Genomic DNA, 12,441 nt, shown 5'->3' on the forward strand with positions numbered 1-12,441 from the left:
TATCTTGCCATGACCGAGGGCGAACACGAGAGCATAGTGGCTACGACACCGCTCAAAACTCTTCAGGCCGGCAATCCTTTGCGCCGTGTCGATCATGCATAAGGACCAATGTCACTAGCATAACCCGGTCGATGACCATGTTTCATAGGTTTGGCACAGCTCATATATTTCATTGCCGCACTCAAGATGAACTCTCGAATTCATCCTTTCTACTCTTCTCGGACCTTTCTCGCCAGACAACCGTAGGCAATGGCAGTACACACGGTGCTCGTCGACGAGCTCAGCAACAGTCGATATGGCTCCTCGACCATCGCTTTCACGTTCCTAGGCCTGGTTTTGATAGGCTACCTGATCAACATCCTCTACGTAGCCTTCCTCGGACCACTATCAAAATTTCCAGGCCCACCATTTCGAGCATTGAGCAAGCTCCCAGCCATCCAAACAATGTTCGCCGGCCGCGACGGCGAAGTCTACGCGGAACTCCACCGCCAATACGGTCCCATCGTCCGGATCGCCCCCCACCAGCTCTCCTACAACGGTGGCGCTAAAGCCTGGAACGAGATCTACGGCTTCCGCAAACCAGGCACTGGCAAACTGGCCAAAGACAAAACCTTCTACGGCCGACCCATGAACGGCGTCGACGGTCCCATAACAGCCGACGATGCCAATCACAGCCGACAACGCAAAATCCTCAGCCATGCATTCAGCGACAAAGCACTCAAGGAACAGGAACCACTTTTGAAGCACTGGGCGGAGAAGATGCAGCAGAAAATGCTCGAGCAGGCTACAGCTGGGAAGCCAGTCGATGTCTTGAAAATGCTCAATTGTACCACCTTCGACATCATGGGCGACCTCACCTTCGCCGAGAGCCTGGACATGCTGGAGGAGAGCGAGTACTCGCCGTGGGTGAAGACGATCTTCGCCTCGATCAAATTCGGCACCATGATCCGTGGGGTCAAGACTTATAGCCCCATGGTCGACTCCCTCGTCACCTCGCTCCTCGCTCGCGTACCTGCTGTGCAGAAGAAGGCCAAGGAGCATTTCGGCTATAGTTCTGATCGCGTTGATCGACGGCTTGATCGGGAGCCCGAGAGGCCGGATCTCTGGTCGAGGATCTTGGAGAAGAGTCCGTTGGATGCGGAGGGTGGGTTGACTCTGGGCGAGCATCATAGTATTGCTTCCCTGTTTATGCTGGCGGGGACGGAGACGACGGCTACGGCGTTGAGTGGAACGACTTACCATCTTCTCAAGAACCCGGATACCATGGCCAAGCTCAACGAGGAAGTCCGCTCTGCTTTCCTGTCGTTCGAGGATATGCATCTTGAGTCCCTCGCACGACAGAAGTACCTCGTCGCCGTTATCCAGGAGGGGCTGAGGATGTACCCGCCTGTTCCTATCGCTTTGCCTAGACGAGCGCCGGAGGGTGGCGTGACGATCGAGGGTGAGTATGTGCCTGCTGGTACGACGGTCGGAGTTCATCACCTCGCTACCAATAGCTCCAAGACGCATTTCAAGCATGCGAAGGAGTTCCGACCAGAGCGGTGGTTGGGTGCGGAGGAATTCAAGGACGATCATCTGGATGCTATGGAGCCCTTTTCCGTCGGGCCGCGGAACTGCTTAGGCAAGAGTAAGTCTCCTCCCCTTCCCTACCCCGATCCCTATCTGTATCTGTGTACTGTATCGCATAGTATGCTAACTCGTGATTATCAGACCTAGCATGGCACGAAATGCGCCTCCTCCTCGCCACACTGATCTTCCACTTCGACATCAAGCTCAACTCCGAGTCCGAACAATGGGATGATCAGAAGATCTACACATTGTGGGAGAAGAAGCCGTTGATGTGTACTTTGACGCCTGTGCAGGCCGCAGCATGATCGACTGACAGGCGAGAAAATATCTCAATGAGAACTGTGGGTTCAGGCAGGGAGATCGATATCTCATGTGGGGTTTAGATAGCATAGCGCTGCGCTGCCGTATCGCAACGAATGGATCTCGTCCACCATCATGAGTTGGGAAATGGTTCTCGTCTGTTAGTGTTTGTGGTTGAACTCCTATGCCGTACATACATCTCGCCAATTTTGCGCCCTCGCTGAGAGATATATCATGGCGTGCCCCCAAACCACACAAACAATACACATCCATGGACCGATCATGCACGACCGTCGTGAAGGCCATATTCCAAACCCCTACCTTTCTTCTCACGGCACACGCTAGACGAGCATCATCTCCTCGCGAAAATCTGGGACAATATATACACACAAAAGCAATCCTCCCAGGCAGGACATCTACTCCAAAGCCCAGACCTTCTCCTCCTTCCCCCTCGGACTTGGACTCACACCCAGACTCACACCTTCCAACTCCAAGCATGCCCCTCCTCCTCACCATACTGAATCCCCTCAATCCAATCCTTCATCTGCAACGTCACGGGCCCGACTTCCTTGTCCTCGGGAAGTCCACAACTGATCATTTGGCCCTGATATCCAATACTCCTCACCGGACTAACCACAGCCGCTGTCCCGGAACCGAAAACTTCCATGAGTCGACCCTCAGATGACGCCTCGACTACTTCCCGCATCGTGAAGCGGCGTTCGTTCACGGCCCAGCCTTGTGGTACTAGGCGTTCGCGGGCGAGGGTGAGGATACTATCCCTCACCACCCCCTCCAAAATCGTGCCATCCAACGGCGCCGTAACCAATTCCGGCTGACCAGTCTTCTCATCCCGAATACAAGCAAACAAATTCATCGTCCCCACCTCCGTGACAAAATCCTCCTTCCGCCCCGTCTCCGGGTCCACATCCTCGAACAACCAGAGATTCTGCTGGAAGCCGCGTCTCGCCGCCTGCATTTGCGGCACGATACAGGGGGCATAGTTGGCGCCTAGTTTACTTGCTCCTACGCCGCCGGGCCAGGCGCGCACGGCGTAGGTTGTTGCTTCGAGGGATATCGCTTTGAAACCTGTTGGGTAATAGGGGCCTACGGGTGAGGCGATGAGGTAGAGGAGTGCGGAGCCAGGGGGTCCTACACCTAATGTCCGCTGTGTGCCTATCATGTTGGGGCGGAGGTAGAGGGAGTAGCCTTTTGTCTGGGGGATGAAGCGGGATTCGAGACGGCAGAATTCTTTTATGAGGTCGATCATTTTGGGGCCGTCGAAGGTGGGGAGGGCGATTCGGGCGACACTTCGGTTTAGACGGGCCATGTTTTTGTCCGGGCGGAATAGTCGTACATGGCCATTCTTATCTTTATATGCTTTCATTCCCTCGAATGCCTCAAAGGCGTAATGTAACACGCACGTCGCCGGGTCGAGGGAGAGGTTCTGGTAGGGTGTTATGTTCGGTGCTAACCAGCCTGATTCGGCCGTCCATTCTAGACTGAGCATGTGGTCTGTGAAGGTGCGGCCGAAGATGAGTTCGTTGTGTGGGGTTGGGGTTTTCGGGGTGGTGGTTTTGGTTATGGTGAGGGTGGAGGTGTCTATGGCGCTGAGTTTGGGGTCGGAGGCATCGGGGGCTTCGAGGCGAGTGGGTGTGGGGGTGGGTGTGCTGTAGGATCGTTGCTGGTTCAGTAGACATTGTAGTGGTATTCGGTGGTGGTGGGAGTGTCGCGTGATGTGTTTGGTCGTTGTCCGAGGTAGGAGGGTCCGTAGTGATGAAGCCATGATGATTGTAGACTGTCTGCAACGATAGCGAATGCTCAATGGCAGATATATGTATATGGATATGAGTCGAATATGGTAGGGCGCGCAATCGATATATTACTTGGAGCTGTCTCCGCTCTCGGCCATCCATCCCAGCTACGGCCGGCTATATATTACTGATGGTACGATGTAGATCAGACGCCGAGTGCAGATAATCAATCAATATGGGTTGTTCAATCTCTCTCTAATATTGCGTCGCCAACCTGTGTGTCCATCGATTTGGATCTGGTCTTCTTCTGGAGCACGGCAGCGATATAAGCCATCTCTGGATCAGTCTAGAAAGTAGGACGTGACCACCATGATTCCACACCCACCTTGAAACCAAGAAGCCAGCCCAGTCTGGCAGGCACGCAATAACCATGTTCTCAAAGGCCTTGTCCTCCTTTACCTCAAACATCACGAGCAACTATACCTTGTCAAACCAACCGACTAGTACCGCCGGGCCATGGAAGATCTTCGACGCCAAGCGTAAAGCCACTGGCAAAGCAGCCTCCGTCTTCGTCTTCGACCCCAAAACTCTGGTACCCCAAGGCGGCTCTCTAGGCGGACGCGGAGGCGGCGCAGCATCCCTCAAACGTGCTCATGAGGAGGTGGTGGAAAGATTGAGAAGGGAAGCGAGTAGTCTGGCTCGGTTACGACATCCGAGTATCCTCGAGCTGCAGGAGCCTGTGGAAGAAACGAGGAATGGCGGAGTGATGTTCGCGACCGAGGCCGTAACGGCTAGTCTGGCTGGAATACTGCAGGAGAAAGATGAGCAGGAGCGGGGCGTGGGCCAGGGGAGGGGTTCTAGATTTGTGGTGGAAGATCCTACAGATGGGACGAGACGGAGGAGGGAACTAGAGATCGATGAGCTCGAGATCCAGAAAGGATTATTGCAACTGGGGAAAGGTCTGGAGTTCTTGCACGAGAGTGCCGGACTCGTCCACGCGAACCTCACCCCCGACGCTGTCCTCATAAACGCAAAAGGCGACTGGAAGATCTCCGGCCTCGCCTTCTGCGGCTCCCACGAAACCAGCACCTCCGCCACCGCGACAACAATGCCAGCAATAAACCTCCACGAAGTCCTGACCCACGACCCTCGTCTCCCCCAAATCGTCCAACTGAATCTCGACTACACCTCGCCCGACTTCGTCTTAGACAACCATCTCACCCCTTCAGCCGATATTTTCAGTCTCGGCCTGATAATCCTAGCACTCTACAATACACCGCACAACAGCCCCCTTAACACCGGAAACTCCCTCTCAACTTACAAACGCCTCTTCGCCTCCTCCACTAGCATCCCAACCCAGCATAACAACTACCTCATCCCCTCCTCCGCTCAACCCCTCCCACCTCGCCTAGCAACCGAACTCCTCCCACGCCTCATCACGCGCCGGCCCGCCCAACGTCTGACCGCGCGCGAGTTTCAGGAGGCGTCCTACTTCGACAACATCCTCGTCTCCACCATCCGCTTCCTTGACGCTTTACCCGCTAAGACCACGGCGGAGAAACTCGCTTTCCTGAGAGGTTTGCCGAGGATAATGCCGCAGTTCCCGAAATCCGTCTTGGAGAAGAAGGTTCTACCCGCGTTGTTGGAGGAGATGAAGGATCGGGCGTTGTTGGCTCCGATATTGACGAATGTCTTTGCTTTGGTCAAGGTGATGCCGACGGGGAAACGGGCGTTTGGGGGTGTGGTTGGGCCGAAGCTGAGGGAGGTGTTTGTCGGATCTCACCCTTCTGTCACTGCCAAGGCGGGTAGAGAAAGCGAGCAAAGCGATAAGGAGCGAGATACGACCAAAGACCCCGCCCTCATGGTCCTCCTGGAGAACATGTCCCTCGCCGTCTCCAACAGCACGGGTAAAGAATTCCGCGACGATCTCTTGCCTATCTTCCTCTTGGCCCTGGACTCCCCTACCCATGGCCTTGTGGACGCGGCGTTGAGCATGCTGGGAACGGTGCTGCCGGTGTTGGACTTTAGTACGATTAAGCATGAGGTTTTCCCCGTGATTGCGGCGGGGTTTGCACGGACGAGTAGTTTGGCGATTAAGGTGAGGGGTTTGGAGGCTTTTGGGGTGCTTTGTGGAGGGGGTGTTGGTGCTGGTGCTTTGGGGGAGGGGGATGATGATTGGGGAGGTGATGATTTGGATGGTATTGGTGTGCCGGATAAAGGTCGCACTAACGGATCCTCCTCTTCTTCTTTTTCTTCTTCGTCAGCGATCCTGGACAAATTCACGATCCAGGAGAAAATCGTCCCTTTGCTCAAGGGGATCAAGACGAAAGAACCGGGCGTCATGATGGCCGCTCTTCGCGTCTTTCGCCAGGTCGGTGAGGTGGCGGATATGGAGTTTCTTGCCATGGAGGTTCTGCCGCAGCTGTGGAGTATGAGTCTCGGCCCGCTGTTGAATTTGGAGCAGTTTCAGGCTTTTATGGGGTTGATAAGGAGGATTGGGGGGAGGATTGAGAGGGAGAGGGTGGAGGGGTTGAGGGGGATGGGTGGGTCTGCTTCGGGGGGTGTGGGGGTTGGTGGGGGTGGGGTCAGGAGAGGTGGGAAGGGTGGAGTGCAGGGGGGTGTCGGTGGGATGAATGGGATGGAGGCGGGGGTGGGCGAGGAGCAGGATTTCGAGAGTTTGGTTTCTGGGCGGAGTAAGACAGTGGCCAAAGCTGGAGGGGACGATCTCATGGACGGCTTTGGAGGTGTCGGGCCGACTATCCAGCCCACGTCTGGAGCTGTTCGGACGGCGTCCTCGACACTCCAGTCCCGGGCCAACGATACGCCTACGTTCTCCTGGCAAAGCCAATCCTCTGTTCCAGCGACACAGGCACAAGCCAGATCGACAAGGAATGATTTCCCGCCTCCTGCTGCCTCGCGGTCCATGGCTTCGCTACAGCCACAGCAGCAGCAGCGGCAAACCAGCCGTACCATCACGCCTGATCAGAGTCTAAGCTCCTTTGGTGCTTTGACGCCTCAGAGTCAGTTCTCGCAGCCTCTACAGCCTAGTCGGACGGGCGGTACGGGTGGTATGCCGCTTCGGCCATCGATAACGCAGCAGCAGCCGCCACCTCATCCAGCCAGTGGTGGCAGTGGTGGGGTGGGAGGAATAGATTGGTCGGCAGCTAAGAACGACACTGCTACGAACTGGAGCGCGCAACGGCCACCGAGCTCGAACGCGGCAGGCTTTGCGTTACCGCCTCCGCCTTTGAGCCCGCCAGCTGTGGGTCATGCTCGGGGTAACGTGAATGGGCACAATACCGCTGCTGCTACACCGCCTGGTGCGCAGAAAAGTGGGTTGGATAGGTATGAGAGTCTGCTGTAGACGTTGCCATTTCTTGAAGCGTTATAAGCGTCTACATAGCATAGTATTAGTATCTAGCCTGCCATCTCACCGTCTTTCCTAAACCCCTCGAGGCCCGGAAACCTCAATACACATCCCCCTCAAAATCCACCACACCAGGCGAATACGTCAAATCCCTCAATTTCCCCGGGCATGCTTGAGCCGGCAAATACGCACTCACCTCCTCCCCCTGCATCTTGAAGAAATGCTGTCGGATAGTACTAATCTGCGTATTGTTCTGCACCGTATTCGTCGGGTTCCCGTATTGTAGTGCGAAGCCATCAGTATGGTTGACGAAGATCTCGCAATTGGGGACGTCGTGCATGAAGAGGGACCAGAAGAGGTCGCCTGCTATCACTGGCTGGCTGGAGTTTTGATGCGATTCGATGATGTTGTAGAAGGATTGGAGACTTGGTGCGCTGGCCACATTGCCCGTCCAGTCGTATTCGCCTGCTAGGTAGACTTTCTTCGCTGAACCGACGAGGGAGATGTCGGTGGTTAGTTTGGTCAAATTGAGGGGGTAGAAGTGGTCGTCGTAGATGTCTACGCTGGCGATGTCAAGATGAGTGGCGTTGATGCCGTAGGTTCCGTCTATGCAGAGTTTGTGCGGGCCGAGGGATTTGATGTACGAGCAGATTTCGTCCGTCCAGGCGACGGGGACATCCATGTCGCCGAATACTGGGCCCCCGAGCTCGTTCCCGGTTTCGTAGGCGAAGATGGTGGGGTCTTCGGCGTAGGTGAGGCCGGTGTAGGGGTTCACGTGGGTGAGGAGGTGGTGGATGTAAGCTTTGAAGTCGTTTATAATGGTGGCGTTGGTGTAGAATTGCATTACCTGGGCGTCGATTGGGGAGGTCGTGCTGCTTATGTTGATGCCGCGGAAGCGGAGGAAGTCGAATTTGCCGCCGTGGTAGTAGTCGTAGTTATCTATCAATGGGGCGAAGATCCGGAGACCGTGTTCGCGGGCTTGGTAGACGGACCAGTCGATCGTGTCGAAGGCGGCGTCGTTGAAGACGCCTAGTGCGGGTTCGAGGGAGAGTGGGTTGCCGACGCTGACCCCGAGGGTTTGGGAGCGGATGGTGTGGGCGCCCATGGTCACGAGAGTGTTCATCACTTCTGTGATTCGCCCGTGGGTTGGGTAGCTGGCGTTGAAGGGGGCGTAGAAGGGTTGGCCGGAGGGAGGGATCACGTTCTCATCTAGGCCTAGCCAGTAGACATTTGCGCCTGAGGCTGTCCAGCGTTTGCCGCCGAGGAGGAGCTCGGAATCGTTGCGGACGATGTAGCTGTTGCGAAGGAGTTGGGTCTGTGGGGATGTCAGTACATCATGTGGGAAGTAGACTTGATACTGTGGTGTTTACCTCGATAGGCTCGACATAGCTAGACAGGATCTGACTGGTGATCGTACTGAACGGTCCAGCCGCGGCCGCATCTCCCTGAAGCTGTTTCGTAAGAGCACTGATCGCACCGCTCATCCAGTTGCCTCCATTCCCGCCTCCATTCCCACCTCCATAATTACCAGGCCATCCTTGCGCCGAAACCGACGTGGCAGATCCCACAAGCAACGCAATTGTAGACTTCATGGTGAGCGATAGGAGAGCGAATCGTCTGGTCAAGGTCACGGGGAAGGAAGAGCACAAAGGAACAGTATATGAATCAAAACCCTACCCATCGGCACCCCTCAATCGGTCCTCAAAGCTACGCCGGGATACTCTCCACCGGGTCCTGTTTGCAGCACGGCGCGTCCTAGTCAGGTACCATTGACGACTTCCCCATATCGGTCTAAATTCAATTGTGCAGGAAGAGCACGTTCTCTGACGTAGGTTCTCCGCGTGGTATGCAGGAACCGAATAGACGTCGAAGTCCTCGGTCTGGGACACGGAGCGTCTTGTTCCGTTCTGCTTTGGCTCAGGATGGTGGACGAAGATCCAGTATCCCCATCACATTAGGCACTATTGATGTTAGCGGTGAGGGGTCGTGCTGTGCGTAGCCTGACATATCCTGCCCTGAAAGTCATCGTTTGGAAGGGTGGATTTGAAGTGAAGTGACGGACGTCCTTGGCGATGTTTGGATAGACAAGACGACCAAAATATAGCCACGCAGAATGCTCACAGAACGTATTGTTACGTATTCGAGCATGATACAAAGCTCATATGTATCAACAGCCAAGTATCTACACCATCCAAACCTCCCCCTCCCCATCTCCAAACCATCAAACCCCTTCACCCCATCACGTCCAAACCCTAACCCCCCCATCCGCCCCAGCAGAAACACACCACGCCTCCCTCGGATGCCACACCACCCCCAACACCCCCAACACCCCGGTAACCCTATGCCCCCTCAAAACCTTCAACGGCACAACCGTCGCATTCTCCAAACTATCCCTAACCACCTTCCCATGAAAAACCTGCAGCGTCCCATCATCGCTCGCGTCGGCAAACAACGGCAACCTCTCGTGAAAAGCCACGGACCGGATGGCGCGGGAATGGTAGCGTAGGGTTTTGTATGGGGTATTCCCCAACTCGAGGTCGTGCCAGAGGAGGCGCTTGTCGTAGGTTGAGATTAGAAGATGCGTGCCGGAGGGGTGGAGGGAGATGTCTGAGATCCAGCGGGCGCCGGGGAGGAGTTCTTTTTCTAGTTTTTGTTGCTGGAGGTCGTAGATGCGGATGCGTTGGCGGGTGGCGACGATGAATTGGGGTTTGGTGGGGTGGAAGCAGGCGGTTTGGGCCAAGCCCTTGAGGCGCTTGAAGGGGTGTTGGGTTAGGTGTTTGCTGAGGGTGTGGATGGCGATTGCTGTGGAGGTGGCGTTTGTGCTGGGAGAGATGGTGGTGAAGTAGTCGGCGCGGCGGTGCCAGGTCAGTATCTTTGGGGTCGTGTGTAGGCTCAATGTGAGGAGACATCCGCGGTCTTGCATCTGGGCGGAAGGACGAGACCAAGTGGATGCTGCGGGCTTATCTTGTCCGGATGCAGTTTTGCTCGTCGTCGCCGAAGTCGCGTACCCAAAACCTGCGGATAAGACTTCTTGGCTGCGAGCTTCAGTATCGGGAGCGCATAGCTCGTTCTTCGGGATCAGGAAGTGCACAGTCTCGCCGCAACAAGCAGCAATGATGCACGTATCTTCGCTCGGTCGCCATGCCACAGCATTGACAGCTTCTTCCCTCGAAAGCCGAATCTGCCATACTTGCCGTCCAGTGCTCGGATCCCACACTCGCACATTCCCGTCGTCGCCACCGCTCGCAACCCACCGTCCAGTCGGATCAAACGAAAGCGTGCGCACCCTGCCCTCGTGACCCCGACAGATGGTTGTACAAGTAGTCGGAAACGGCTTAAGCTCAGCGGGATCCGGCAGCTTAGGCAAAAGCGACTCCGGATCGATATTCAACTTGCTCCTCCTCACGCGAGGCGCAAGATACAGATCCAGACACCGCTCAAACTTATCCTTCACGAATTGCGCGTACCCGGGGACCTTTCGCAGAGCACCATGGTCGCTAGGCAGGAAATCACGATCACGATCTTCCTCGTCCTGCTCTTCCCAGGCTTTGCGCTCATTCTTATCGGGTAGGTACTCGGGTGGAGGATGATACGACTCCTCATACCCCGGCGGTGGTAGCTTCGGCGCAGGGATGTTCATGGGATGATCGGCTTGAGCTTGCTCGTTCGCCCAGACATCGTATGAGGCATACTCCAACAACGCCTCCGCCTTCTCGCGATCTTCCTCGGAGATTGGTTGGTATGGCTTGATACGGCCTTCCTTGATTGCCTTCACCATTTTCATGACACGCTTATGCTCATGCGCAGACGGTACAAAGCGGCGTTTCGGTTCGGGCGCAGCAGATAATGGCATCACCTCCTCCATTCCTTTGCCAGTGAACCACTCGACCATATCAGGGTATGGATCGTAGCCATCGCCAGGTACCTCGCTGCGCGTAATCTTGCGCAGCACTTCCAATTCCTGCTTGCTCAGCTTTAGCGGCTGGCCGGTCGCGGGATCCGTCAGGCCGGTCCAGCCTTCAGGTATGTCTATACTGTCGAGTAGTGAGTCTAACGCCTCGCCCTTGGCTGGTCGTGCAATCTTGCGTCCATTGATGTCATAGCCAATATGGGGATAAGCTTCGTAGTAGGACAGAGGGATGTCGCCGATGGTGTTGCCACCGGCTGGCGCATCCGAGTCGTCTGAGTCGTAGACCGGATCGATCTCGCCGTAGATAAAGCGAGGGTTGCCATTGGCGTCTGTGGAGATGGTGTAGTTTTGTTGATCCGATCTATCTCGCGGTAGAGGTCTTACTGCTGTCTCGTGTGATAACAGACTGACTTCTTTCCCAGTCTCGCTCCCCATCAACTTTGTGTCCGGAGTAATTTCACGACCTCCAGTCTTCAAATCTCGCAATTGCTGCCGTACATCTTCCTCATCGTCAGAAGAAGGTATCTCGTCGCTTGCCAGGTCATCATCGTCTTCATCTTCTTCATCAAATCCCTCTACACTATCCGAGTCCCCTTCTTCGCTCTCTCCCTCGTCGCTCAGCTCTCCATTGATCAGACCCTCCACGATCTCATCTTCACTCTCATCCGCCTCTGGTCGTGGCACCTCCACCACCTTCCTCTTCTGACCCGCTCGCTGTTGAGCCATCGTATGTAAGATCTGTACCAAAGAAAACGACACATACAAATACCTCGAACTCTCCTCCACAGAATTCTTTTCCACATGCAAAGCTCAGACACCAGAAACTAATGCGCGGAGATCTAATCCCTGTTTCCCTCCCCTTCCGAATCTAATCTTATCTTGCCCTACACCCAAAAGTGGGGCACACACATCCTCGGACAGTCAGTCAGCCAGCCCGCATGAGAGCATACATAAATTCAAACTGCGTCAGTAGCACGAGACAACAATGTCCTCCACAATCCCCGTAGGCTCCTTCTTCGTAGGCGCACTGGCCATGCCCTCCACCATAACCACGACCGCCACCACGACCTTGACCTCGACTTCCGCCTCAGCCCCAGCATCTCAGACCAAAACATCCGGCCTCAAGCTAAGAGCAGCCTGCGATGAATGTCGAACCAAGAAGCTGAAATGTGGCGGTGAGCAACCCATTTGTTCGCGGTGTACGAAGGAGGGGATAAGATGTATTTACTCCCCGCAGAAACGGATGGGGAGGCCGAAGAAAAGGCTACGTACAGATGAGGATGATGTGGTGGGGGATAGCAGTGCCGAGGGCGTGACGGGTGGTGTTACTGGAGGGTATGAGATGGCGTGGCCTGCCAACGAGCTCATATCTGCGATTGGAAGGGGTGGACGGGACGAGGAAGCGGTAGTTGAAGACGTGATGGTGGAAGAAGATGTCTTCACGCCTAATGGGACCACGCTGCTGCCGTGGACACAGAGTCTGGAGTGGTCTCGGCCGGGAGAAGACGGTCATGGTGCTGTACCAGGTCTGACACCGGACTCAT

The 12,441-nt window shown here is 55.4% G+C and overlaps 5 protein-coding genes across 5 annotated transcripts; 2 read left to right on the forward strand and 3 right to left on the reverse strand.

Moving 5' to 3' along the window:
* Positions 1-249: 249 nt before the first annotated feature.
* LTS14_002226 (uncharacterized protein) lies at positions 250-1,874 on the forward strand (the record flags this gene model as incomplete). The annotated part of the gene is made up of 2 exons (XM_064834932.1): positions 250-1,627; positions 1,711-1,874. The coding sequence occupies 2 exons, from the start codon at positions 250-252 to the stop codon at positions 1,872-1,874; spliced, it is 1,542 nt and encodes a 513-aa protein (XP_064697803.1).
* A 470-nt stretch (positions 1,875-2,344) lies between these two features.
* On the reverse strand, positions 2,345-3,652 carry BAT2 (branched-chain-amino-acid transaminase bat2; the record flags this gene model as incomplete). The annotated part of the gene is made up of 1 exon (XM_064834933.1): positions 2,345-3,652. One exon carries the CDS (start codon positions 3,650-3,652, stop codon positions 2,345-2,347), a length of 1,308 nt encoding a protein of 435 aa, XP_064697804.1.
* A 398-nt stretch (positions 3,653-4,050) lies between these two features.
* On the forward strand, positions 4,051-6,984 carry ppk32 (Protein kinase domain-containing protein ppk32; the record flags this gene model as incomplete). Its single annotated transcript, XM_064834934.1, has 2 exons — positions 4,051-5,824; positions 5,885-6,984. The coding sequence occupies 2 exons, from the start codon at positions 4,051-4,053 to the stop codon at positions 6,982-6,984; spliced, it is 2,874 nt and encodes a 957-aa protein (XP_064697805.1).
* A 103-nt stretch (positions 6,985-7,087) lies between these two features.
* LTS14_002229 (uncharacterized protein) lies at positions 7,088-8,579 on the reverse strand (the record flags this gene model as incomplete). The annotated part of the gene is made up of 2 exons (XM_064834935.1): positions 7,088-8,302; positions 8,358-8,579. 2 exons carry the CDS (start codon positions 8,577-8,579, stop codon positions 7,088-7,090), a joined length of 1,437 nt encoding a protein of 478 aa, XP_064697806.1.
* A 647-nt stretch (positions 8,580-9,226) lies between these two features.
* Positions 9,227-11,623, reverse strand: ERB1 (Ribosome biogenesis protein erb1; the record flags this gene model as incomplete). The annotated part of the gene is made up of 1 exon (XM_064834936.1): positions 9,227-11,623. The coding sequence occupies one exon, from the start codon at positions 11,621-11,623 to the stop codon at positions 9,227-9,229; it is 2,397 nt and encodes a 798-aa protein (XP_064697807.1).
* Positions 11,624-12,441: the final 818 nt, after the last annotated feature.

The sequence above is a fragment of the Recurvomyces mirabilis genome (genome assembly GCF_035927965.1).
Source record: "Recurvomyces mirabilis strain CCFEE 5264 chromosome Unknown scaffold_4, whole genome shotgun sequence".
NCBI classification, from domain to species: domain Eukaryota; kingdom Fungi; phylum Ascomycota; class Dothideomycetes; order Mycosphaerellales; family Teratosphaeriaceae; genus Recurvomyces; species Recurvomyces mirabilis.